This window comes from Pseudopodoces humilis, chromosome 11 (assembly GCF_049639895.1).
Source record: "Pseudopodoces humilis isolate 2021_Gansu_Grassland_sample_001 chromosome 11, ASM4963989v1, whole genome shotgun sequence".
NCBI classification, from domain to species: domain Eukaryota; kingdom Metazoa; phylum Chordata; class Aves; order Passeriformes; family Paridae; genus Pseudopodoces; species Pseudopodoces humilis.
This window is the reverse complement of record NC_142210.1, coordinates 1346746-1374062: the sequence shown is the minus strand read 5'-3', so window position 1 is coordinate 1374062 and position 27317 is coordinate 1346746. Positions and strand designations below refer to the sequence as shown.

The 27317-nt window shown below is 48.1% G+C and overlaps 1 protein-coding gene across 5 annotated transcripts in view; it reads left to right on the top strand.

The window, feature by feature from the left end:
- ARHGEF4 (Rho guanine nucleotide exchange factor 4) overlaps positions 1 to 27317 on the top strand; it is a 214277-nt gene that overhangs the window by 180506 nt on the left and 6454 nt on the right. For all 5 annotated transcript variants that reach the window (XM_088060802.1, XM_005529614.3, XM_088060805.1 and 2 more), the window contains 4 exons: positions 21988 to 22167; positions 24594 to 24776; positions 25727 to 25906; positions 26551 to 26783. In XM_088060802.1, coding sequence (XP_087916928.1) covers positions 21988 to 22167; positions 24594 to 24776; positions 25727 to 25906; positions 26551 to 26783 — 776 coding nt within the window. The remainder of the gene's footprint in view (positions 1 to 21987; positions 22168 to 24593; positions 24777 to 25726; positions 25907 to 26550; positions 26784 to 27317) is intronic.

The window sequence follows — 27317 nt, the reverse complement described above, 5'->3', positions numbered from 1 at the left end:
AGGTCTTAGTTTCAGCTGGAATCAGAACCAAATGGCATAAGGTGGAAAAAGGATTGTTTTTTGGAAAGGACAAGTGAATGATGGGAATGTACACCTCAGTCTTCAAATGACACGTGAGGGACCAAAGTACAGCTTTGGGGTCATAGGTGTCAGTGGCAGAAAGCTTTTGGTAGCTGCCTATGAGGGCAAATCCTGTGCAAGGTTTGAGCAGGTTCTGAAAGTGCTTGAGGTTCAGAAGCTCCCACCCCTTGTCAGGGGGAACAGAGAGGCCTCAGTATCATGGCAGCCCCTGCACCAAGTTTGGACTGTCAGTGATTGCTGTCGTGCCTGCTCTGAATCTGGAAATGCTGCCAAAGCACCCCTGGTGTTAGATGGGAAGAGCAGTTATTCACAGGGCCTGAACGCACGTGCAGCTCTCAGGAGTAGCTGGAGATGGGCTCTGTTCATAATCCCAGGGTTTGGCTCAGCATGTGGAAGCCATGTGGGGCAGCTGGGGAGCTGAGCACAAGCATCTGCCAGCCTGGATTGAGCCTGGATTCACCAAGTGACTCATGCTCCTGTTGAGCTCGGTGCCATGTCCCTGACATGGTCCTTGGGTGGCTTGTGTCACTGAACTGGAGACTGCAGCTTCCTGTTCCACTCTGCCTAGGAAGGGACTTCAGGGAAGTTTTCCAGGAACTTCTTTTTATTAAGTGTCCTGTAAAATTGCTTAGCATGGAGCTGGTTTTGTGGTCATGAAGTAATTCACCCTCTGCTACTGCTGCATACTGAGTTTGGGGATGCCTTTATTCCAGCTGCTTGCTGGAGGGCTCTGCTGGGTTGGGAATATCAATCCTGGGAAGGTTTAGGAATGCTGTGAGTTTGGGCAGTTCATGGCTCTGGGGTACAGAGCTGCCATGCTGTTTTCTGCAGAAGGAATCCTGATGGACTCTCCTCTGGGAAGCACTGCAGTTGCTGATGGAAAAGGCTCAAGCTTTTCCCAGCAGGAGACCTGCTCGCTGCTAGAGAACTAAAGGAAAGAATTGTTTCTTTCGAGGGCTGTAGGGGGTGCAGGGCAGTGAGGAAGAAAAGTGCATTATAGGAAGGGGTAATGTGCCCTCTGGTGAAATTGCCTTCCCCTTCCCTGCTTGGGACAACTTACATTACTCCTGCTTGGGACAATTTTGTACCAGAACAATTGGGAGCAAAAAACGTAGAATTGTTCTTGCATTTAAAAATTCTGGTGAGAAAAATATCAAGATTACAGAGAACCCTTTGGAAATACATGTTCCAACACTGCTTGCAACAGGTGTTAGCTTGGGTTGCTATAAGCCTGGGAACATTTTTCCCCTTACTATTTAATGTTTGGTGAATTTTAATTTCCTCTTATAAATGCTTGTCTAGATTCTTGACACCTGACTAGTCTTGAAGTATCCATGTCAAGTTTTGTTATGGGGAACTCAGTGTTTTTCTCCTTCCTCAGCTTCCCCTACAGCTGTGTGCATTCAGCTGGAAGCAGCAGTTGACAAGTAAGTGTTAAATCAGTCTGGTATTAGTTGTGACTCATTCAATCCTGCCTCACATCTTGGCTGAAGAAGCTGCGATGGCCAATAAAGCCCAGGGAAAACAGAGCTGGTGAAGGATCCCTGAATCGTGTGCAGAAGCTGTAGGTGGTGATAGAAGGACAGTGGGGAAGGAGGAGGCTCTGACACTTCTGTTGGGTTTTTCAGTTGGCTCTCAGGGTACTCATCTGCCAGGGGAGCTGGGTGCTCTGCAGAAGGGCTGTGGTTGCCATCCCTGCTGTCACCTGGCCACCAGGCCCTGCCCTGGGACCACAGCCTTGGGAGGGAGCAGCACTGCTGGGCAGGGGGAGCAGGGCAGCTGGGGAGCTGTGTGCTCATGGCTCCTGTACCCACAGCTCTGTACCCACAGCTCCTGTACCCACAGCTCCTGTACCCACAGCTCCTGTGCCCACAGCTCCTGTGCCCACTGCTCCTGTACCCACAGCTCTGTACCCACAGCTCCTGTGCCCACAGCTCCTGTACCCACAGCTCCTGTGCCCACAGCTCTGTACCCACAGCTCTGTACCCACAGCTCCTGTACCCACAGCTCTGTACCCACAGCTCCTGTGCCCACAGCTCCTGTACCCACAGCTCTGTACCCACAGCTCTGTACCCACAGCTCCTGTACCCACAGCTCTGTACCCACAGCTCCTGTACCCACAGCTCTGTACCCACAGCTCTGTGCCCACAGCTCCTGTACCCACAGCTCTGTACCCACAGCTCTGTACCCACTGCTCTGTGCCCACAGCTCCTGTACCCACTGCTCTGTACCCACAGCTCCTGTGCCCACAGCTCCTGTACCCACAGCTCCTGTACCCACTGCTCCTGTACCCACAGCTCCTGTACCCACAGCTCTGTACCCACTGCTCCTGTACCCACAGCTCCTGTACCCACAGCTCCTGTGCCCACAGCTCACTGCTCCTGTTGCAGAGCAGGGCATGGCAGCCAGGCCCTTGTGTGGACAACCCCTCTTCCTTCTTCTCTTCATTCCTGGGTGCAGAGTGAGGCTGTGCCTGCATTCTTCCCATGTCCTCTGGTGCTCTGCACAGGGAGGGACAGGGATGTGCCATGCCCTGAGCCCTACAGAGACAGGGACAGGGACAGGGATGTGCCATGCCCTGAGCCCTACAGAGACAGGGACAGGGACAGGGATGTGCCAGGCCCTGAGCCCTACAGGGACGTGCTGTGCTCCCTGCATGGGGCAAGTTCAGAATGTTGAACAGTCAAGTGCTCTGCTACTGCTCTGCTTTGAGCCTTGTGAGAGCAAAGAGCAACTGTGAACAGGAGTGAGACCAAGATATCATTTCCAAAGGGAGATCTGGGCTTTAGATTATATCTTTGCTTAATTTTTTCTCCCAGGCTAAGCTCATTTCTGTGGTGATATGTGATATCTGCTGTCTTTGTGATTTATTCTTGGAATCCAAGGCATGAGCTGGCCAGATAAGAAACACAGTAAGCACTTAGGATGATACCATCAACAATTACTTTTAATTACTCCTTCCAGTGTTTTGATATAAATTAAAAAATTAACACACAACAAAAGAGGCCACATTACACAGGTTAAAGAAACTTTTCTAGAGGGGAGAGTATTTGTTATTGATGCTGTGTCACTGGCCTTGTTAACTACAGAGTGTGCTGCGAACTGGAATAAAATGATGTCTTATATGAATCTTTGTATGTACGTATTCTTTGGCCAGGATTACTCCAGGCATGACTCTTGGTGTCACTTACAGTGCACCCACTCTGTGTCTGCATTTGGCAGTGGCAGAATTGGAGCTCAAAGGGGTGGTGTGGACCTGTGTCACAGCACAGTGGCTTTCCCAGTCCTGTTGTGTGCACTCAGGCTTTCTGCATTTGTACTGATAAATGTGACAGCTCACCTGTGTTGGAGGTGCTAAAAGAAAAATATCTCCCAAAGAGGGTGTTGGTCAGCCTTTCAGCAGAGGAGTCAGCCAGGTGTGAAGGACCACAGAGAGGGAAATTTGGGAGTTTGCTCTCCCTTACAGTACCCAGGAGACCTGGCACCTCTGGAACAAGGGGCTGGTACTGGGCTCTGGTCCCACCCATCCTGCTGCAGCACAGAGGTCCTGTCCTGTCTTCCCCTTCTCCCTCCCTGGAGAGAGACCCTAGCACAGCCCTTCCAGCGTGCTTTTACCTCCAGAGAGCACCAGTTTCACATTGGAGCCCTGAATCACTGCTGTCTCCTGGTGGCAGAGCAGGTAGAGCCTCCCCCAGCTGGGGGAACAAGGGCTGCCTTCAGCCCCCTCTGTTCTTCCTGCAGCTGCTCCTGCCCAGAGCAGCCTGCTGGGCCAAGCCAAGGGGACACAGGGCATGGAGCAAACAGCACAGGGCCCACACCTGAAAGTCTCGTGCTTGTCCAGTGCTGTCTGGGATGTCAGCTCAGGAATGGGATCAGCTGTCTCCTGCTAAGCTGTGCTGGTTGGTGGTGGCTGCTGTGCAGGGGCAGTACATGAGCGTTCTTTGGGGTGCTACAGCTCCAAGCACAGATACAGCAGGGCTCCACTGCTTGTGCTTGTTCTGAACCGTGATCTGCTCCACTCCTGGCATGCTGAGTATCTGCAGTGCTGTGGAAAATGTTCTATGGAAATAAAACCACTGGATATAGGCACTGTGTGAACCCACACAGCTACACAGGGATCTCTCAGCAGCAGCCCAGCACAGCTTTCCTCACCTCACCAGATGAAACAGTTCCAGCAGGAGATTAGGAAAAGACAGGCTGCTAAGGAGTCATGGCTTGGTATTTTTAGCGTCCCAGTTCACACCTGTAGTGCCCAGGAGCCAGCACTCGTTATAATAAGCATAATCTAATTACATAGTGAGAAGATTTGCACTGGATGCCAAGAGAGGAGTGCTGGGAATGGCAGGAGCCCATCACTGCCCAACCTACCAGAACATGCTCAGCTAAAACAGAGCTGCCTCTGCAAAACTCCTTGGTCCTGCTGGAGAGCTGTGGCCACTGTGGGAGGGTTGTGCAGGGATCAGGGTGACAGAAATGAGACTGGGGCACGACAGGAGGTCTGTGATTTCCTGTCTGGACCAGAGCTGTGTCCTGCAGGAGGAGCAGCAGCTGCTGCTTTGGTCTCCTGTAGTTAGAGGACTTGTTTGTGGTGTGGTCTTGGAAACAGGAATGTGGTTCTGGTATGAAGCCTTAGCTTTGTTTAGGCCATTAAATCTTATCATCCAGATGATGTGGATGTGAGACAAATGAAGAAAATGGATATATTCAAAAGCTGAATCATACAGGGCCTAGGAAGCTGCTGCTTCCTGAGCATCTTCTTCACCTAGCACAGGACACTTCCAGTAGGAAAAGGTGGTTTGTTTTTTTTCTAGGATGTACATAACTTGAAGAACCTTCTGTAGAGACTACAAAAGAAATGGATTATTTTTATATTTACAGATATTAACCAAAACTAAAGGCTTAGGCAGCCTCCTTTGCCTGACTGAGACATTATCAAGGTCTTTTTTTGTTCTTCTCTACCTGTTCACATTTTCCTCTGCCCCATTTTCAAACAACAGAACAAACATCAATTCTTAGTTCTGTGAACAAACCATCTGGCCCAGTGTGTGTACAATGGGAAAGAGATCACCACAAAGGGGATGGGTTGAGGTGGCAGTGGTAGACGTTTTAAATTTTGTCACCAAAACCTTGCAGGGTTTCAGGAAAAAGTGAAGAAAGAAAATGGATACTAAATTGTGCATGGTTCTTTTGAGGCAGGGAGAACAACTTTGAGCCATGTCACGGAAACAGATGAACAATCTGTGTTGTGCAGCACACCTGCCAGTATTGTACAGACTTTGGCACAGTTTAATGCAAAGGAGGTGTTTTCACAGGAGATAGGAACAATAAAAATTATTTCAGCATGTTTTTTGCAGTGTGTTCCATTGCAATCAACTCATGCACACACATGAAAAGGAAAGCCATGAGCTTTGTTTTGGGCTTGATGCTGATGTTTGGATGATTCAGAAGGGTTTGTTAGCAATGTAATTTGTATCTGCTTTTAAATGTTTTCTTTGACCTTATTTGTAAAATAAATTTAGATTAATTTGCCTTCAAGCTATAACTGATTCCATAATTTGCTGTATGCTTTGGGGGAAGAGTCATCAGCAGGCAGAGAGCCTGTGACCTGCATGGTTCCTTTTCCTTTCCTTCTTCAAGGAGCCAGGATGCAGCATTTATCCTCAATAAATCTGCATGCCAGAATATCTACAGCTGAACTGGTTTGGCTACATTATCCTGAGGGATCTGTAGAGTATATTCCTCATTTGTGCAAAGACATAGTGATGAAAGGGAAAGCAAAAGAGGAGGTAGATAGGAAAAATTCCAGAATTAAGTAATGAGAGAAGCAGTAGAACCAGGAGCTGTCCTGCAGAGAGGGAAAAGGAGAGACAAGAGTAGAATGGGGAAAGCGTAAGTAACATAGAAACGTGTTAATGTAGTGGTAAATAAAATTTTCTGATGAAAATATTTTCTGCTTAGGTGTCTGAGAAATGGCAGTGTAAAAAGGATGCAAACAATCACTCTTAAACATGTGAACAACCAAACAGAAACATCCTGGGCTGTTTCCATTCCCTGGCTGCACAGTTAAAATCAGGGCATCAGAAAATGCAAAAATTGTGGTAACCAGCTTTGCTTCATCCTCTGCAGTGAGTGTGGACTTCAAAATCCCTGGTGAGGTGAAGTGGGGAGTCAGTCTGACACAATTTTCATCTACAGCCAAACTGGAACCAGAAACTCTGAACTTAGTGGATGTGTGAGCCCTAGGTCAGAGTCTTGTTCAAACCTGAGAGTTCAACTCCAGGCCTCGCACCTTTTCAGTCTTTGAAACCAAGGAAAGTAGGAGAAGGGTGTATGGACCATTTCCAGGTGCTGTTTTGGTGGCATCTGGGCTGTTTGGGGTAACTGGGACTCTGTGCCTTGGGTGAGGAATGAGGAGTGGCCGAGCCAAAAGTTGGAGATTCTTAAACCACTTTTAAGCCTTAGAGTATTTCAAGCTCCTTAAGCCACTTTAAGGCTTTAGATGGGTTTAAAATGCTTAAAACACTGTAGGGCCTTAGATGAGTTTAAGCTGTTTAAGCTGATTTAGAGCTTTGGAATGACTTAAGTTCTCTGTCTTTAAGGAGGTTTTGAGGTCCTTTGAGCTCCTAATTGCAGAGGGCTTTCTGGACATTTTGAGTGAAGATGTGGCACATACCTGTTCCTGTGTTCAGGGACTCTGTCTCCCTGGCTACACTTTCATCCTCCTTTCTGAAGAAAAGAGAAGCATGCCAGGAGCTAGATATCCTTGTGTAGGGAGAAAGGGCTGCTCCAGATGTGTGTTCCTGGTGGGGGCTGCTCGTGTAGGATGGAGTGTGCGGGATCTGTTATATTAAATGTGTGTCAAGTCCCAGCCAGGAGAGGAACAGCCCTGCCCCAGGCGACATCCTAATGTCCCTGTAATTACTGTGTTAGCAACTGCTCATTTTCCACCTGAATGACAGTGTTGCTGTACCTCAGGGGATGGAGCTGTGCCTGCCAGGTTAACATTTTCAGGGCTCACTGCTCTTAGGAAGTATCTGTGGGTAATACAAATAGTCAGCATTTCTTTCCTTCTGTGTTTTTTACTACCCTAATGTCCCAATGGGCTGTGAGATGAAGTTTACCCCCCTAGTGCCCAGGTTTGTGGGGCCAGCCAGTGACACTTTTAGCTGTGATTTGGGTAACTGCTCAGGAGTAGAGGCAAGTGTGTTCTGGCTCTTTGCCTCGTGTGCCTTCCCAGGTGTGTTTAAGGTCCTTGATGGGCTGCATCCAGACAGGATGTGTTTAAATGTCCTTGAAGGACATACATTTCCTTAATCTTTTTTAAAACCACCTCTGTGTTCAGCTGTGGGGCTTCCTGTGGCACAGCTTAATTATGCACCACAGGGGAAAGGTCCTGCTTTTGTCCCAGGGTTCTTCCCTGCTGGTTTCACTGGGCACCCAGCAGCCTGGATTAGAAATAACCTTTTTCTGAGCCTTCAGCTGATGGCCACCCTCCATCCAGCTGTCTCTGCTGCAGCTTCAAGGTCTGTTTAGCTTGTGCTGGCCTAGAAACTCTTCCCACGTTTGATTCATGCTGCTCTTTGTGCCTTGCCTAGTTCTCCTCTCTCTTTCTGAGTCATTCCTGATACTTGGCCTTCTGACCCTGATGGAGGGGGCTGATGTTTTCTTAAATGGGTCTGCAGAGACCTTCCTGAGGAGCACTTCAGTCAGTCAGTCAGTCACTTGTGTTAGATCCTGTTTGTGTTACATTTGTCAGCACAGAATTTCTGTTGCCATTTTTCACCCTGTGCGTTGTATCTACCTCTTTGGAAAGAATGAAAATATATTTCACTTATAATGGAAAATAAATGTATTATATACAAAAGTTTCAACAAATATCCTCTGGAAAATTGTTTGACAGGTTAGAATGGAAGCTGCTTTATACCTTTACTTACTGTACATGTTACCAGCAACTGCAATGTGCAGCTATTAAATGTGACAAAGACAACCTGTTGCAGAGTTACTGAGAGGCCTGAGAAGGGCTTTGCTCCTGGTTTTATCTTATGCCAAAACTTAGGGATCTTAGTTCCCCAAATCAGCAGACTCACTTGACAGGCCATGGGAGAGTGATGGTTGGAGTCCTGAGGGCACTGACAGGGTCAAGGTGATTCAGGTGTCCTCAGCTACAGGTGACTGTCCCCACTTCTTCATCAGAACTTTCCTGAGTTATATCAGCCAAAAGTCAAATGGTTGAAAGCAATTTCCAGGTTGTTTTCTTTTGCATTGTAATAATCAGCTCCCGCATTTTAGGTGAGGATCTGAGAGGTTCTCGCATCACTCTAGGGTTTGAAGGATCACATTTAATGGTACCCAGGGGACATGCACCCCTGGCAGGCTTCCTCACATCAAACTCTTCACTCAACATGAAGCACAGCTCTGCCTCCTCCTGCAGCACTGGAGCCTCTCCTTGCCTGCTGCAGGGAGGACCCTCCTCCTCTTCCCATCTGTTTAAATCACTTCTGAGGGGGAATCAGGACTCATGATATAAATAAAAGGGAATAATGTAATTAATGCCAGTCAGAATGGTTTTGTTGAAAATAGTTCTTACCAAATAAATGTGATGACAAATTTTGAGTGTTTGGTAAATGGAGGCAGCTGTACTAGATGTCACATGAGGAGTTTAACTACAGGCACTGATTAAAAAAGTAGCACTGTGGAATATCAGTGTAGCACACTTAGCTGGATTAAGATCTTTGTTGACTGACATTTTAGATTTGTTAAGGAGAATCACTGTCAAATGAAAATATTTTGAATGGAGATCTGCAGTGCTTGGTAAATGCCTGAGAGTCCTCCACTATCCTTAATCAGTCTCAAAAATCTGTGCTGGAAGACACGCAGCTCACAGTGCGAAAGGGCAGCAAATGCCGAGGGCATGGCTTGTGTGGGGCACGGTGTGTGGGCTGTGAATGAGGCACTGGCACGAGCCCTGCCCGCGTGGGGACACGTGCCCGCTGTCACACTGGCAGGGAGGACTTGTCTTGGCCTGGCACGTGTGGGCACAGGAGCAGCAGGCACTGGAGTGTTTGCTGTGGCTGCAGAGCTGTGTTGGTGGCTCTGGCACCCTGCAGCCAGCAGCAGCGAGTCCAGCCCAGCAGAGCCAGCCCAAATCGCTGCCTGGCACTGAGGGCAGACAGGAACCCCAGGGCTTGGGTAGCTCATCATGCTGAAAGAGATGCTGAGGATGAACTCTTCCCCGGGGTGCCTGTCTCCCCACGAGGGGAGATGCTCTGAAAAGCCAGTCCAGATAACTCGTTCACCCAGTGCCTGCTGCTCACATGACAGAAGCTCTGCGAGATAAATTTAATCTCTGCTGTCCATCATTAGACAGTGAAGCTAAAAGTTTTGAGAGGAAGCAAGAGTAAGCTGTCATGACAATTTCAAAACTGTCCCGTGGGTTCAGTTCAAGACAGAGGCCAGTATTGGCTTCTGCCCATGTTCAGAGAAAGGAAGGATTTGTGTGGATGAAGCACAACTTGGGGCATGTGTGTAAGTAATTTTTTTTTCATTCCTCTGCTGCACCTTGCATGGGAGAGGCAGAGGAAAAGCTCTGGAAGCAAAGTGACTGCTGAAGGAACTGGAGCTGTGGGAGGGCTTTGCCTCTGGGGTCAGGACTGCTGCAGGGCTTAAATGTTTGGTGTGCTGGACCACTTCAGCTTCAGTCTGTTACTCACAAGTTTGGGGGGTCAGGCAGTAAGCACAGGTTTCATGACAACCATTTTAGTCCACCAGGAAGGGCTGGGCTCAGGTGCTCTTTGTGGAACATGTCTGTTTTAGGGTCACAGAGTTGAAAAATAAATTCCATTCTATTGGCACCTTCTCCCTGATCCTCCTTTTCCCAATTCTTTTGATGCTCCTGGGTTTATTTTTTGACTCTTCATGATCGAGTGTACTTGGCATTGTCAAGAGGAAGCTATGCAAATAGAAACTAGTAACTCAAAGATAAATATTTCCTAAAGGCATCTTCATCCCTCCTTCTGTAAATTGCTGAGATCTTTTATCTCTGTTTATATGCCTGGAGGTGCTGTCCAAACAAGACCAGGACATACAAGGTAATTATGTCAAGGTGTCCAGCCTGAGACAGACAGGGGGCCCCATGGGATGGGCCTTGATGTGCCAGATCTGTTTGCCCACAAATAATGGACTTCATTTGGGGCAGCTCTGTGCAACAGCCCTGGCTGTGTCTCCTCCTTGGCAGCCTCTGCATAGACACTGCTCAGAGGAGCATCAATCTTCCCCTCCATCTGTACCATGGGAGGAGCTGTCCTGATGTCTTAGGATTTTAGCCTTTATATTTATCAAATCCTGTGCTGCATTAGTGCATAACCTCCAAACAGAGGGTCAGATACTGTCTTTACACTTTGGTCAGACAAAACAATTCCTCTGGGCCTGGAACCCAAGGACACCCCACAGCCTCAGGCCCTGAAAGAATAAACAAAAGTGAATTGGGGAACAAACTGGGGGTAAATGACTTCATTAGCTGCAGCTGTAATTGGAGCATTAACCCCTGAGATGGAAATGGACCAAACTTGTAATTGTCTGAGAAACTTGTGACCATCTTCCAGCTTGGGTGCAGCCTCTGGGAGGTTTCTGACTGCCCAAGGTGTGCCTGTTGAAGGCCTTCAATAAACACCCACTGTATTCTCTTAACTCTGTCCAGCCTCTGTTCTAGGGAGCCACCCCAAGGCATCAGCCCCAGTGCCTTCCCCAGTGCCTTCCCCTCGCAGCAGGGAGGGCTGGAACAGGAGCCTGGGGCTGCACTGGGGACACCGAAAGGCCAGGGCAGTAAAAAGCTGCCCTTGATTTTCAGATTCAAAACATCTGGGCTAGTGCTGCCTTTGGGTTGCAAATATTGCTGTCTACAAAGTTAAATGTTTTTATAAACAAAGAAAAAAAGTTGATTTCTGATTGTTTTCCCCACTGCCAGCTGCAGGAGCTACAGCAGCTGTGGGGTGGCTGGTTTGCATTCTGTCTTCTAACTTTTCTTTGCTATACATTTGTTATAAATGCAAAGGCAAATTTGGGTTAAATAAAAGAACAATTTATTATAAAACAATTTTTATAATAAAAATAAACAATGAGGAAAAACCACAATAAAATAAACAGCGCAGTGCTGGGTGGACAGGGGTCTATACCCAAAGGTATAGGTGTTCCCAAATCCACGAAGGAGGGTAGACTGTCCGGGGTTTTTATAGGGATTTTGTGTCCTGAGGCCAAATTCCAGGCAGGCACCATTCACCAAGGCTCCTTGATTGTTGGATGAATTGATTTCCTGGCGTTGGAGAATAGAGTCAAATAGACGTCCGGGCAGAGTCTCCTCATATGTAAAGAAGTTCTGAGTGTTCCTTGATTTCATTTTGGTTCAGGCCATCTGGATGGGATGGTTGGATCCGGGTTGGAGCTGATGGATATCTCGGCTGGACTTTTTCCCTTTGTCTGCCTGATTGCTTCCCCAACAGTGGCCTGCAAGGCGGGGTGTTCAGGTCTGGTGATGAGTATCTCGTCCGAGCCCTTCCCTGTCAGCCTGATGGCCCATGTCCTGTTCATTCTTTTCCGTTGATGGGCGCCGGCTAGGATCGTTATCTCTCGAATGGGAATTCGCGACTAGATCTGGGAAGGACTTGTGGGCCACACTGTACTTTATATTTTATATTATTATCGCTACAAATATATTTATTTAGCTCTCTACGAATTTTTATAAGTTCATTTATCACAGTCCCCCGCCTAATAATCCATCACATTAAAAATTCGTGTTATTTTATCCAATTCTACGGGGGAAGGACTATAATTTTCACTCACATTCATTTTCTTCCCAGTCCGTTAACGAATTCTCACAATATTCTTGTGACAGGTTATGTTTATTTTGTTTTCAGGGTCCATCCCTTCCTCATCTCTGGAGAAGCAGAACACTTGGTCGAATTGCAAACATACTCGGTCATCATCACTTTTTAACAAATCAAGAATTATCGGTTCATTATTAAAAGAGGCTTTTTCTTCATGTTTTAAATTTTTACCTTCCCAATACACTTTCCCCCCCATGGTACACATTTTTAAGTTTGCTTTATTGTAACATAAAGGGTTGATTTTATAATATGCTAAAAGGTGGATTGTCTTTTTCTTCCTATTCAGACAGTTTTGTTACATTGGCTGCAGATTGGAATTGGAGGGAGCATTCCCACTTCTCTCCTATACCTGAAGTGGGTAGCTTTAGTTTTTTTTCTCATAGGAGTTTTAGACTGCCCGTCCTTAAAACTTGCCCCTGAGTGGTAACACCAGACCTCCCCCTTTAATTCACAAAGATTATACTGAGTGCCGTTAGACAAACAAAACTCCTTTTGTCGTTCCGGAGGACAGTAGTTAACTATTCGTCTGGTATCTGTGGCAGTCTGACACTGCTCACACTTCCCCAGGAGAGGCTCCCCCGGAGGTACCTCGGGAATCATTCCCTCGGCCAAGCACATGGCTAGACTCAGGACAGTCAGGATTCCCCACCAGCGTACCCCTCTGCTTTGCCCTTCGCCCGTATAGAAATATACGGCGGGGATTACCATCTTCTCGGCAGCAAGGATATTCTTCAGGGGCCCTTGTAGTCTTTATGGCGTACCTTCTCTTGAAAGCAGCCCACCGAGACGACTTAATCGTGTCTGTCCTGCACGGTACCTTGACTGTCTTTCGGCACTCAATTTCTAAAGTTTCTGCCTTGGAGTCTAGTTTACCTCTAATCCCCTTTTGAAAAAGCAGGTACCACTCAGGAGAGTCAAGTTCTAAAAACCCCACCCGGGTGACAAGTATTAAGAAACGGCTAGTCAGCTCCTGTTCTTTAGTCAGACAATCGGTACACAATCCCTTAGACTTGTACTCTCCCCAACAGTGGGTTACTCAAATTTGTTTACAATAAGCACATTTAAAATGTATAAATGGAAAACAATCACAGTTTGCGTTGATGTAACTTATCTGGTCTGCAGCTCTACGATCTCAGAACAATCATGTACTAATTTTTCTGAATAGGAACTGAGCAGGATTTTTGTGCAGTGGTTTTCAATTCTAAACCGGGTAAGCTGATTAAGATGGCTTCATATTTTAGAAGCCTGGAATCAGTCAGCCACTTCTCTGCTTTTTGCTGCAATATGTTTCTCACGTCGTGGGGAGTGTAAACTACCAGGGGAGGAAAAGTTATTTTCTTTGCTTCTCCCACTAACAGAGCCACTGCTACAATTGCTTGTAAACACGTAGGCCAACCCCGACTGATTGGATCTAAGATCTTTGAAGCCAATAGGCTTCCTTTTGTCTGCCCATTCCTGAGTCAGGACTCCCTGTGCTGTTTGTCCACTCACATCCACAAACAACTGGAATTCTTTATTCGTATCTGGTAGAGTTAGTACCGGGGCAGTCATAAGAACAGTTTTTAATTTCTGGAAATTAGACTCATCTTGTTCAGTCCACTTCAGCCTGTCAGTGTTTAATCTTTCATACAAAAACTTCACTTTTTCACTGAAACCCTCAATCCACTGCCTGCAATATCCCAAGAGCCCTAGAATTTGTCTAATTTGCCTTTTTGTTTTTGGTGCAGGCAATGCAAGGATGTCTGCTACCCTCTCCGGGTCCAATTTTTTTCCTTGAGATATCCAATGTCCGAGGTATTTTATTTCGGGCTCTGTGAATTGCAGCTTGGATTTTGATACTTTCAAACCTTTCTTTCCTAGAAAGTTTAACAAGGCAATCGTGCTTTTCCTCACGCTCTCTTCAGTCGGTCTAGCTATTAGCAAGTCATCTACATACTGCAAAAGCTTTGTCCTGTCCTCAAGAGCAAATTGGGTTAACATTTGTTCTAAAGCTTGCCCGAAAAGGTTCGGAGACTCCACAAACCCCTGGGGGAGGACCGTCCACCTTAGCTGTTGCTTACGGTTTGTATCTGGGTCCTCCCACTGAAATGCAAAATAATCTCTACTCCTTTCATCCAGAGGGCAAGTCCAAAAAGCATCTTTCAAATCAATCACACTATACCACACATCTTCTGGTGTGAGTCTATTTAGTAAAGTATAGGGGTTGGCCACCACCGGGAATCTAGTCCGGGTCCTAGCGTTTACCGCTCGTAGGTCCTGGACCAATCGGAAACTGCCATCCGTCTTCTTTACAGCCAGGATGGGGGTGTTGTGTTGAGACATGCAAGGCTCTAAAGTACCCCCTTTTAGGAGGTCATCAATTATTTGTTTCAACCCCCTTCTCCCCTCCATCGGGATGGGATATTGTTTAACCCTTATAGGGTCCTCAGAGTTCTCGATTTCTATTTTGATAGGTTTGATATCTAGCTTTCCTACCTCTCCCTTTGAATGTCATACTTCAGGGTTTATTTTCTCCTCATCTTTAGGAGTCAACTTAAATATTTTCACCACCAATTCAGAATTTTTAATCATGATATTAATTCTTAAAGCGACAATCATGTCCCTTCCCAACAAATTGTAATCTGCTTCTTCCACTAATAGTAAATTCCCTAAGCAAATTTTATTTTCAGATTCTATTTCCACATCCTTTATTACAGGCACTTCAAAGGGGTCTCCCTTTGCACCGATTACAAAAACTTTTTCTCTGCTAGCCACACATCCGTATGGCAATTTCTGCAGGGTACTTCTCTCTGCCCCAGTATCCACAAGAAAACTTACCTCCTGTCGTTGGGGTCCCACTTTTAATTTTATCAAGGGCTCCTTGGATGTTCCGGTCCCCAAATTAAAGAGCCCCTGACACCCCTAATCCTCCTGAAAAATTTTCTCATCTTTTATTCTTTGTTTACAATTCTGCTGAACGTGTCCTACCTGTTTACAGTAGTAGCATTCAGGGGGTTCTCTCCGTGGGGCCGGGGCTGCCCGGTGAGAACCTCGACTTTTCCGGGTAGTGTTTTAAACTTACCCTGCATCTGCTCTTGTTTCTGGACCTCTTTTACCGCAGTTACTAAAACCTTAGCTTGCAATTTCTGCTTCTCATCTTCTCTCCTCATGTATACTTTTTGAGCTCCCCTTAGGAGCTCCTGGAGGCTTTTATCTTGCCACCCCTCAATCTTTTCTAATTTTCTCCTAATGTCCTCCCAAGATTTAGCAACGAATTGTGTTTTTAACAGAACCTCCCCCACAGGAGAGTTCGGGTCAGTCCCAGAGTAAATCTGTAAACTTCGCCGTAATCTCTCGATCCATTCAGTGGGTGGTTCCTCTTTTCCTTGACACTCTCCAAAAACTTTGCTAATATTCTGGCCCCTAGGGACCGCTTCTCTTATACCTTGTACAATTATGCTCCTTAAATCCATCATGTTCCGTCTGCCTTCCTCCGTCTGTGCATTCCAGCTCGGGCTTACACTAGGCCATTTCTGGTTACCTGGCATCCCCTGTGGATTGCGTCTGTCCCAGTCTCTGATACCGGCTTGTTTAATCATCTCTCTTTCCTCCTGATTAAACAATGATCTCAGGATTGCCATAAGATCGTCAAAGGTATAAATACTACTCCCTAAAAATTCGTCTAACCTTTCAGCCACACCAAAAGGATCATCCAACAACCGCCCCATCTCTTTCTTAAATGCCCTTACATCTCCAGAGTTAAGGGGTACATTCACAAAACCGATCACTCCCGGGGCCGTCGGTACTTCCCTAAGAGGGAACAACCGGTGCCCCTCTTCACTCTCTCCCCATTCATTATCCATCATTCTCGCTCTTAAACGGGTTCTACTTGCGGGAGGGGAGTTGGTGATTGTGGGTTGCCTCCCCGTTATCAATTGTGGGAATTCTGCCGCCACCCGGCTGAAGGGAGGGATCCCCTCCGTTGTATGGGAGGGTCCCGGTAGTGGCGGCTGGACCGGCAGGGACGGATAGGGTGATCCCCAGCCTTGTGCAGGAGAAACCTCCGAAGAGGCTGCTGTGGCTACGGTGTTTGCAGGCGGGGAAAGGGGAAGGGCTGCCGGCATCGCTGCTGGCCCCGAGTCTCCCGCTTGAGACACACGTATCTCAGTGGGTTGGTCTTGGGGGCCCAAGGGTGCTGAAGGCACCACTTGATCTGCAGAGGAAGGTCCTGCCGGTCCACGATATGGGGGTGGTAAGTGATCGAGGGGTTCCCAGGACTCAGCTCTCGACTCACGTTTTTCTTTTTGTTTTATTGGGAATAGCCCTACTCTGACGTTTACCCAGAGCTTAGCATATTCCCTCTCCTCAGGATCTGAGGGGACCTTGTTCTCCACATAGGAGAATAACTTATTACACGTCCATTTTCAAATGTGCCTAACACTGGCCAAGTGAGATGACTTCTCAACTCCTGTCCTCCCCAAACCTCCATACAATAATGTATCAATTTTGCCTTTGATTTCTCCTTCCTCTGGGGACAATCTTCCCAGTGTTTTAGCATCCACCCCAAGGGACTTTCCAGCGGGATGTCTGGTGATTCCTCCCCCTGATCGGAGGAATTTTTCCCTGTGCTTCTTCTTTGAAGCTTACTCTTTTTCTGCCCCATACTTCGCAAATATATTTTCTTACCTGTCTTCGACTTCTCCGGGAGTCGATATCTGTTTCTGCGTTGTGTACTTACTCTAGGAATCAAAATTTTGCCGATACTCACCCTTCAGCGAGCTGAGCTGAGGTCTCTTGTAATCGGTACTTTTGATCCTCTTCCGGACCTCTACCTGGGTCCGTTAACTAAAAGGGTTTACCAGTTCCCGAGCTCGACAGGACGTATCCTTCCCCTTTTAGTTCCTTGCGATCAGTCCCCCGAGACACCCTTTGGCCTCAGGTTTTTACAAGTGTGTGTCGAGAAAAAAAACTTTCACTCTGTATCGCTTCCTTTGCGGCCGGCCAATTCCCTCGCGGGAGGATGGAAACGCGGCCTTGAAGTCCGCACTCGCTTCGTGATCAGATCACGTCTCACACACTCGCCCGATCGCCCGCTCAACCAGCAGTACTTACAGCTATTTTCCTGCGTGGGTGTCTTTGTGCACACTAGACGTTTTACGAGCAAAACAAGCCGCGGCTTCCCGAAGGCTCCGTGCCTTCCCGAGCTCTCCGATCCGGATCCTTTTCCTTTTTATTGTGGTTTTTATCTCAGCCTAAATTTGGTTCAGACGTCGGAACGAGCTACGGGGGTTCTCAACTCACCAGGCCGCCAAAATCAGCGGGGGTACCCGTCCTGGGCAGTGAGATTCCCCGCAGTTTCTCCGATCCGAGTCACGGCACCAATCTGTTATAAATGCAAAGGCAAATTTGGGTTAAATAAAAGAACAATTTATTATAAAACAATTTTTATAATAAAAATAAACAATGAGGAAAAACCACAATAAAATAAACAGCGCAGCGCTGGGTGGACAGGGGTCTATACCCAAAGGTATAGGTGTTCCCAAATCCACGAAGGAGGGTAGACTGTCCGGGATTTTTATAGGGATTTTGTGTCCTGAGGCCAAATTCCAGGCAGGCACCATTCACCAAGGCTCCTTGATTGTTGGATGAATTGATTTCCTGGCGTTGGAGAATAGAGTCAAATAGACGTCCGGGCAGAGTCTCCTCATATGTAAAGAAGTTCTGAGTGTTCCTTGATTTCATTTTGGTTCAGGCCATCTGGATGGGATGGTTGGATCCGGGTTGGAGCTGATGGATATCTCGGCTGGACTTTTTCCCTTTGTCTGCCTGATTGCTTCCCCAACAGTGGCCTGCAAGGCGGGGTGTTCAGGTCCGGTGATGAGTATCTCGTCCGAGCCCTTCCCTGTCAGCCTGATGGCCCATGTCCTGTTCATTCTTTTCCGTTGATGGGCGCCGGCTAGGATCGTTATCTCTCGAATGGGAATTCGCGACTAGATCTGGGAAGGACTTGTGGGCCACACTGTACTTTATATTTTATATTATTATCGCTACAAATATATTTATTTGGATCTCTACTAATTTTTATAAGTTCATTTATCACACATTTGTTTGGGCCTCTTCAAGAACACATACCGAGTTGTCCTTGACATTACAAAGCCAGGCACATAAATGTTGTTTCATATGGAAATCAGTAGTTGTTTTTCAAACCTTGCTTTAATTGCAAAGATCAAAGTGTGGTGAGCTGAGCCTGTTGAGCCGAGGAGGTGCCGTGTTTGGCAGGGGGAGCGTTCCCTTCCCTCCATGCTCCCCTGGAAGCCAGGCAGCTCCCTCAGCACAGCCGGCTGATGGTGCCACCTCCAGCACATTTTGCCAAAACCCTTTCCCCTGCTGGTGTGTTTTATCCTGCCTGGAGCAGGATCCTGCCTCTTTCCCCACGGCCAGCACAGGGGATGGGGATGTGTGGCACCATAGGTGCTCCTGTGCCGTGGAAATGCCAGTCCTGGCTCTGAGCCTGCTCTGGGAAAGGGCTCTTGGGGTGTATTGGGTGTTTTTGGATCAGCCTGGGAGTTGGAACGGACACAGTGTAAGGCACAGCCTGAACTGGGGGGAGAGAGAAGCAGAGCCCTGCCCACGGTGATCACTGGACCCTGCTCAGCACCCAGGGCTGCCCCTGCCCTGCACCAGCACAGAGTGGGACAGAGAGGGGACCAGGCAGAGCCTGCCAGCCTGAGCACGTGAAGGTCTGTTGAGTGCTGCTGTATTACATTAATTGAGATAATCCCAAGAACTGATGAAATGGTTTTTTTCTCTTTATTTCATGCTCTATTCCATATAGATCATTCCTCCCCAGAAGCATGGTGTTTGTTGACAGTTAAACAAATCCTGGCTGTTCACGTGTATTTTATTTATTCCTTTGCATGAGAACTGGCAGTGTCCTGCCTGCCTATTTGGCCAGGCTGGTGATCCCACAGTTGTGACTTCCTGTATTTTGCAAATCATATCCACATTATGGCTGTTGTTGAATAGAGAAAACATAAGGTATTAATATTAATGAATGGATTAAAACAGCAGCTGATGATTCTCTACTCAGCCCTGTGGCTTTCAGTGACTCTGAGTAGAACCATGTGAGCTCCATGAGCTCAGTGTATCAGCCCTATGTGCTGTGAATGCAAGGTCAGGCTTGGTCTCTTGTCTTCTCATCACGTTACCAAGATGTGACAGCGTGGTACTGCGTGGTATTAATGCCTTCACATCAGCAGTGCTCTGTTTGTGTGATCAGCTCAGTGCCAGAGGAAGTCCACTCAGTCTGTCTCTGGTAATGGCCACGGTGTGTGTGCCAGCCTGCACATCACACTCAGAGCACTGATCCAGGCTGGCATGTTTCAGCACAGAGAGAAGGTATTTTGTCTGAGAAAGAGCCGTGTTCTGTATGTGCTGGTCACAGCTGGGATGTTGAAAAGCCTGCTGCATGCCACCACACTCCAAAGGTTTAGCAGCTTCTGCCCATTTCCTGAGCAGCAGCCTTCCCGCAGGGATGTGTAACTGAGCAGGGCGTGGCAGCAGCTGCTGTGACCTGGTGTGGGGCTCACCTGAGTGCAGGTGAGAATGAGATCAGAGTGTTTAATCAGCTCCCCTCCACAGGGCTGGCCAGGTGCTCGGCTCCTCACCCCCTCACCCTGTTACTGCTCTCCCTCCCTGCAGCAGGAGCTGGGCTCAGCTCGTGGTCTACACAGACACCGGTCCCTGCAGTCCCAAAGCAAAGGGATGATTGCCCAAAGCAGCAGCAGAGCCCTTTGTGAGAGTGGCTGCACCCACAGCCCAGCTCTTCTGGAGCTGAAGCTTGATAGCCAAGTCTGGAAAAATACACTTCTACATCCACTCTCTTCCCTGCTTGCCACTGCTTTATGTTAAAAAGCTAAAACCTCTAAATGACTGAGGGTGCATTCAATCTCCCCATCCAGATCATGGATAAATATATTTAGAGAATCACAGAATATCCTGAGTTGGAAGGGACACACAAGGACCATCAAAGTCCAACTCCTGGCCCTGCACAGACACCTCAAGAATTCCACCCTGTGTCTGACAGCATTGTCCAAATGTTCCTTGAGTTCTGGCAGCCCCACCACCCTCTGGGCAAAGAACCTTTTCCAACCTAAACCTAAACCTGAACCTGAACCTAAAACCTAAACCTAAACCTAAACCTAAACCTAACCTATCCAACCTAAACCTGCTGTGACACAGCTCCAGGCCATTCCTGTGGGTCCTGGCACTGAGCAACAGAGAGCAGAGATCAGTGCCTGCTCCTCTGCTGCCCCTCAGGAGAGGGGGAACACTCAACCCTGTCATCACCATCATCAAAAAACTTCCTCACACCCAGGGTTCCCCCACTGCCTCTCCTTCCATGCCTGTTCCTTCTGAAGGATTTGTGGCCACCCACTGCAGCACTCCAGTTGTGAGAATCATCCCACCATGTTGCTGTGGTGGCAGCTGCGTCCCAGTTTTCCTTCCACACCATAGCCTTCGGCTCCTCCTGTTTGTTTCCCATCCTGTGTGCATTAGTGCACTTCAGTTGGGCTGATCCTGCCACCTTTTGGTGGGGGGAGAGGCTCTAATTTCTACATGACCATTCTGAGGCACTCCTGTTGTTTTTAACACATCAATAACCCTTTTGTTTTTGCTGCCACATGGATCCATCCCCTACTTTCACAGAGATATACATAGCTGCACTGCATCCCACCTAGCTCTGGGTACACACTGGCTGTGTGGGTAAGTGGGAACCTCTCACCCTCTCCTTCCCCATCATCCTGTTATTTTTGTCAGAATGGAAACACTGCATTAAGCTGTTTCTGGTTCAGTGAAGGGGCATTTGTTATCCAAAGGCAGACTGCATTTCAATTTTCTTTCAAATGCCTCGTTAACCCTCTTCTGATTTACTCAGCTCCCGATTATCCTGACGTTCCTTCCCAACGTGCATCTGTCTCCTTTGTGGAGAGGCAGAAGCAGTAACCCAGAGCAGGGGATAGCTCCGGGTGACAGAGCAGCCCAGGGGCTGTGGGTGGCCTGTGCCCTGTGTGCTGTGGTGACACTGCTGCAGTGCTGGGACAGTGGCACAGACAGCTTTTCTCTTTCTCCTGTTGTCTTCCCATAATTGATCATTGCACCATTTTCCTTCACTGCCACTCCCCAGTGGGCACATCCTTTTTAGCAGAACCCCAGTACGCACTCCATCTTCTCAGGCAAATCTTTGGTGTTCAGCCAGTCCCAGGTACACTCAGGGAGCTCTGTGTGTGTACTCTGTGGTTGTTGAAATCCAAGGGAGACTCTCAGCTGATGAGGCAGTGGCATCAGGCACTCCTGCTGGACCAGCCCACACTGCAGTGGCACCCAAGTGTTACCTGGCTCCCCCACAGCTGAGGTGGAACTGGCAGGAACGGCACCAGGCACAGCATCACTGTGCTCAGGAGCCCCCTTGCAGCTTCCAGCCACATGGGCTTTGGTTTTGGTTTGGGTGTTTTAATTGTTGGGGGTTCTGTTGTTCCTAGAGAGGGGCCTCTGGGGAATGTAGTAAATAACTGTTGTTCCTCGGTGTAATTCCTTAAAAATCTCCAGGAGTCTTATTTTAAACGTCTTAAGTGCTATGTTTAACCACCTTAAAGGCTTCAGCCTCTCCCCATTCCAGGGCAGCTCTGAGGCCTCCAAATGCTTTCTGCTCTGAAGTATGTCTCTAAATATTGATGCTCAAGGTTTTATTTCAAGGCTTTTCTGAGCAGAGCTGCACTGGCAGCACCAGAGCATCCTCCACAAACAAGAAACCACCGAGCCTTGTTTACTGAGGCGAAGGCAGCAGTATGAAATACCAGAATTTATGTTTTTATGGTAGCAAATGTAGCGTGTGCAAATGATTCTGAATAAATGCTGTTGAGAGCAGGTGAAGCAACTGCCAGCCTTGCACCAACTCTCATTGCTCATGGGGGGCACAGAGCTGGCAGCACGCTGGCACACGGTGCTGCTGCCCAGGAGGGACTGACAGGGACTGCTCTGCCCACAGCTCATCAGCGATGGCAGCGTGGTGTACGCAGAAGCTCTCTGGGACCACGTCACCATGGATGACCAGGAGCTGGGATTCAAGGCCGGCGATGTCATCGAAGTAATGGATGCCACCAACAAGGAGTGGTGGTGGGGGAGGATTCTGGACAGTGAAGGCTGGTTCCCAGCCAGCTTTGTTCGGGTAAGACCGTGATCTTTCTTTGTGCCCTCTGTATTAGCAGCAGGAGTTTGTTCTTTTTCTCCAGGTTTAATGTTCTGTGGTGACTCCTAAGGCCCTTCCCTGTTGGAGATGGTTCAGCATGTCTTGTTAGTATTCCTCTACAAGAGGCTATGGAACAGGGTGCCCTCCTGGCTGAGCAGCCACCAGTGTGGAGAACTTCCTCTACATGAGCAAATCAGGGCAAAGGGTTCAGCTCCAGACTGGAGGAGAGCTGAGCTGAGCTGTGCCAGCTGGGGAGCTGCCCTGTTTGGTGCTGTGCAGCCTGGCTCCTGCATACCCATCTGTATATTGGCTGATTTGTGCCCAAGCACATGGCATCTGCTTCCAGGAGCAAGCAGCACTCTCCTGGAGGAATCCCTGATGCAGCTGGCAGAGATCTTCCCTCCGCTGTCCACTCAGACAATAGAGATGAGCATGGCTGCAAAGGCACCTCTCTCCAGCTGGGGCTGGGCTCAGAGGATGCACCCACCTGGCCCAGGCTGCTGGGCTGGCACACAGCACTGGATGCCAGGCACTAAAAATGGAGGAGAAAAACACAAAAAACGTCTCGGCGGTCATCTGGGGCAGGCTGAGACACTCGGTGCTTTGTGAGTGACAGACCGAGGCTGTCCCCTGGTGCCAGCTACAAAGGCCACACAGAAGAGCTGTGCAGACCAGCCCAGACAGTCCCAACTGCTCACTGCAGAGGCTTCATTTCCAGCAGAACTTTCTGAAACACATCTGAACTCTCAGGGCAAGCAGGGGGGAAACCAGGAGTGTGGCAGGGTGGTAACTGCTGTGCTCCGCTGTCCTGCTGTGAGGAGAAAGGCTTTTTTCCTTTCTCCTGGCTGTGACTGTGCTGTGGGTGCCTGACAGCTTTCAGCACCTCGGGGCAGGCTCCTCAGCGCTGCAAAGGCAATTAGGTGCCCAAGGGCAGGGATTCTCAGCCCTTTAGCTCTTTATCCAGGTCACTTCAGATCACAAGTGACCCAAAACCAGGTGAAGCATGAAAGGAGGTGACACGAGGTCATCTGGTGTCTGTAGCACAAGTCCTTGGAGAAGTGGGGCAGTTTTGAAATGCTTTGTTATAGGTTGCAGGAGGTGGTCTCAGCTGGGTAATTATTACAAACAGTGGAATGTTTTGCAAGATTACCAAGCCCTCAGCGCTGCTTTTTTTTTTGCAATGAAAACACAGACTTTTTTTCTTTCATGTTACTGGTAAATTGAATTGTCCTGGCTGGCAAAAACTTGTCATAGTATCTTAGAGTAAGGCAGATTAGTACTAGGCATTAGCGATGCAGAGTAAGAAATTCTTTTAAGGCAGGAATCACAGCACTTATTCAAGCATCCAGGTGAAGATTTCCTGCTAATTCACTCCTCTGAAGCTCACTGCAGGGAGGGCTGCTGTGTCTGGGGGTTTGGGTGACACTGCAGGACTCTGTCACTCCACAGAGTTTCAGGCCGATGTCTTGCTCACACTGAAGGAGAACCAGGATTGCACATCTTGAGGGCTTCAGCAGTGAGTAAATGTAATCTGTGCCTGTGTTGGCAAAGGGAGTGGTGTGCACTGGTTTTTATATAAAGGTGTATTTGTATCAAGTGGTAAGTTACAGAACCTAGAAGAAACGACATTAAAAGTTTAAAGCAGTCTGTGTGATTGCACTAAAAATTCTGATAATTATGTGTGTTTTAACTTCCTGTCCTTCACTGTGCTGGGATGGACCCTTTGAGCCATGTACAGAGTCCTCCCTCGGGCACTCCAGGAGCTACAACAGTACCACAGAAAAGAGAGTTCCTGAGTGAAATGCCCCGGTTGTGGCAGCTTTAAGCTCCCAGCTCGGTGTTTCCCTGTGCTGCCATTTGATGGGGGCCTGGAGCCCCCCACAGCCCTGCCTGTAGTGCCCCTCTTGCCCACGGTGGTGCCCACAGGCAGCTGCTTTTACTTTATCACTTTAAATAATCCTGGGGAAGCAGACACCGAGGGGCCATCTGTTACCTACAGTATGAGAACAATAAAGCAGATAAAAACCCAACCATTTACTGGTTCTCCCCTCCCTCCCGAAGTGTTCCTTCAAATATTTAAGAAAATTTCACTCCATAAACCATTTTTGTCCTGATTTTCTATGTATTCTTCCTGAAGGATTCCATATTATTCCTGTGACTTCAGTCCACAAGAAATGCCTGCTTAAAACCACCCGTGTCACGGTGGGAGCAGCTGCCATGTGGCTTGAAAGGACCCTCCCCAAAGTGACTGTCTGGTCTCAGCTTCCCCGAGGGGAAAATGTTTCCAGGCAATCCACACACCCTCTTCACACCTTGTCCCAGCTCAGTGTTTGTCTGCCCACCCAGTCCAGTGGCAGAGCTGTGTTTAGCAGTAGGAGCAGTGAACATCTTGTGTGCCTGCACAGCTGCGAGTAAACCAGGATGAGCCCATGGAAGATTATCCCCTGAAGGTAGAGGGGGGAAAAGAGGACGACTCCCGACGCTTTGGGATGGGCCAGACCACCAAAGACCAAATGAGGACCAACGTCATCAATGAGATCATAAGCACAGAGAGAGACTACATCAAGCACCTGAAGGACATTTGTGAGGTAAGGAATAAAGGGGGAAGGGACTGTAAGAACTTGGCTGAAGATAATGGACTGTGTCCCATTCTTGCTCAGAAAGGGACCCTAAGCAGGTAACTTTTCTGAAAACGAGACTGTATTTTCATCAGTTCTGCTGAATGCCATTATATGCTCAAAAAACAGAAGACAATTTATTACAGCAAAATCCCAAACGCCTCTGCATTTGGAGCACTCACTTGTGCTCTGATTAAATGGAATTAATTGAATTTCCCAAGCCAGAGAAAAGTAAATGTCTAGCACTGCTGTCCTCTCTAATATCTGTTCTGGGGTAATATAATCAACAACTCCAGCCTTCAGGCAAGTCATGCTCAGATCCAAACTGAGGTTGCTCAGCCAATTGGGTCCTTTACTGTCAAATATGTAGAATATTGTGACACCTCCTTTAAAACAGATCCATCCTGTACACAGGGGGAGTGAAGGCAGGTGGAATTTTTGCAGGAACAGAAGTCTCTGCTGCAATGGTACCAAAGTGTAGTGGCTGCAGCAGAGGCAGCTGGGGCAAAGAGCACACACAGTTACAAACAAACCTCTCCTGCCCCTCGGAGCTCTCCTGTGCCTGGAGTCAGTCATCAGCTCCTCACACGGGCACCCAAACCAGTTCCACAACTGCACTTAACTGGTCTAAATCCAGCAGTGCTGGGCTCAGAGCACCCCACTGCCTGCAGACACAAAAAGGCTTTTTCAGCAAGAGACAAAGCAGCTCTGTGACTCCTTCAGGTGTGGGCTGCAGCATCCCACCGCGAGTCTGTGGCAGCTTCCATTTCTACCACGTTTAGGGGATCATTAGAGGAAATAATAGTTAAAGATGGGTACATCTCTGCAGGAATGTGATGTACACCCGACTGCAGTCCTTGAGGCTTTCTGTTACCACAGAGCAGGTGCCCAGGAAGCTTTCTGATTTGGTTTTCTCCTAGGGTTACATTAAGCAGTGCCGCAAAAGAGCAGACATGTTTACAGAAGAACAGCTGAAGACAATCTTTGGGAATATTGAGGACATCTACAGGTGCCAGAAGAAATTTGTTAAAGCATTAGAGAAGAAATTTAACAAAGACCACCCACATTTGAGTGAGGTTGGCTCGTGCTTCTTGGAATATGTAAGTAAATTTGACTTAATGGGAAAGGGGTAGCTGAGCATGATTAAACCAGATGATTTAGAAGTTTATCTGACAGAACTGAAGCTTTCTTTAAAAAGACCCATCCAATCAAATTAAATGCCACCACCCCCCACCCTGGCCCTGTTCAACCACTCCCCACTTCCCAAAGAAATACCCTGTAGCTTGTGTGGCTGTGGAAAGAGCATTTCCAAGTACCTCACCTTCTGAACACTCTAATCCAGGCCAGACCTTCGTACTTCAGGGAAAACGTAGGAAGGTTTCGAAATCTTGAGGGGGACTGAGTTTGCCGTGATTTTCAGGTATTTTGCAGTGAGTTTGCAGTGATGCTATTTTCAGGTCAGTGCAGGATCAGGTGTGGCTGGTGTGGGCACTAAAAGCATTCTGCTGAGCCCAGACCAGGTATGTGGGAATGTCTGGGTCTCTCAGATGAGCTGCAGGTGCTGAATGTGTAACACACCCTGCCCACCCCCAGCTTTAGGTGTCTGGTCTCGAGAAGCCTGGGGAGGATACAAATCCCCAAAGGGGTCCAGTGACAGGGTACAAATCCCCAAACACACAGAGGAGTCTGTGCCAGGGCATGGCCTGGGAAACAGGGGCAGTAAATCCCTCTCTGTCCCTTGCAGCAAACAGAGTTTCAGATCTACTCTGAGTACTGCAACAACCACCCCAACGCCTGCATGGAGCTGTCGCGCCTCACCAAGGTGAACAAGTACGTTTACTTCTTCGAGGCCTGCCGGCTGCTGCAGAAGATGATCGACATCTCCCTGGATGGCTTCCTGCTCACCCCCGTGCAGAAAATCTGCAAATACCCCCTGCAGCTGGCTGAGCTGCTCAAGTACACCAACCCCCAGCACAGGTAGGCCAGTGAGGGGGGAGGGAAGGAGCCAGGCTGCTCTCCTGGAAATGGGCTCCTGCTGAATCTTGCTTGGAGAGCAGTGGCTAACTGCAGCCAACACCACAATTCTTACAGGTTACCTTGTAGAAACCAGGAAAAACGGTTTATGTCAAGTACATAATTTTCCACTACACTGAGCTTTCCTGTCACAGACTGAGTTAAAAGGTCCACTTTATAATGGCCCTTTTCTATTTTATTTGGCTCAGTATCTGCCATACCAGCACATACGTACTTTAGAGCTACGTGTTTCTGGTGGTGGTGTTGAGAACTTTGCCTCCAAAAGCATTGGTTGAATTTATCCCAAAGTGTCCATACAGCTTCCCAGTGGGAAGTTGTGCCCTGCACCAGTCCAGCCATGCATGCTTGGTGCCCCCCTCAGCTCCAGAGCCTCCAAATCCATCACTCGCTTTCAGGGTGAAGGCACTGCCTTTGGCTCAAATAACTGTCACTTAATTAAGTATCTGAAAACATGAAAATTCTGTATGAAAATGTTGA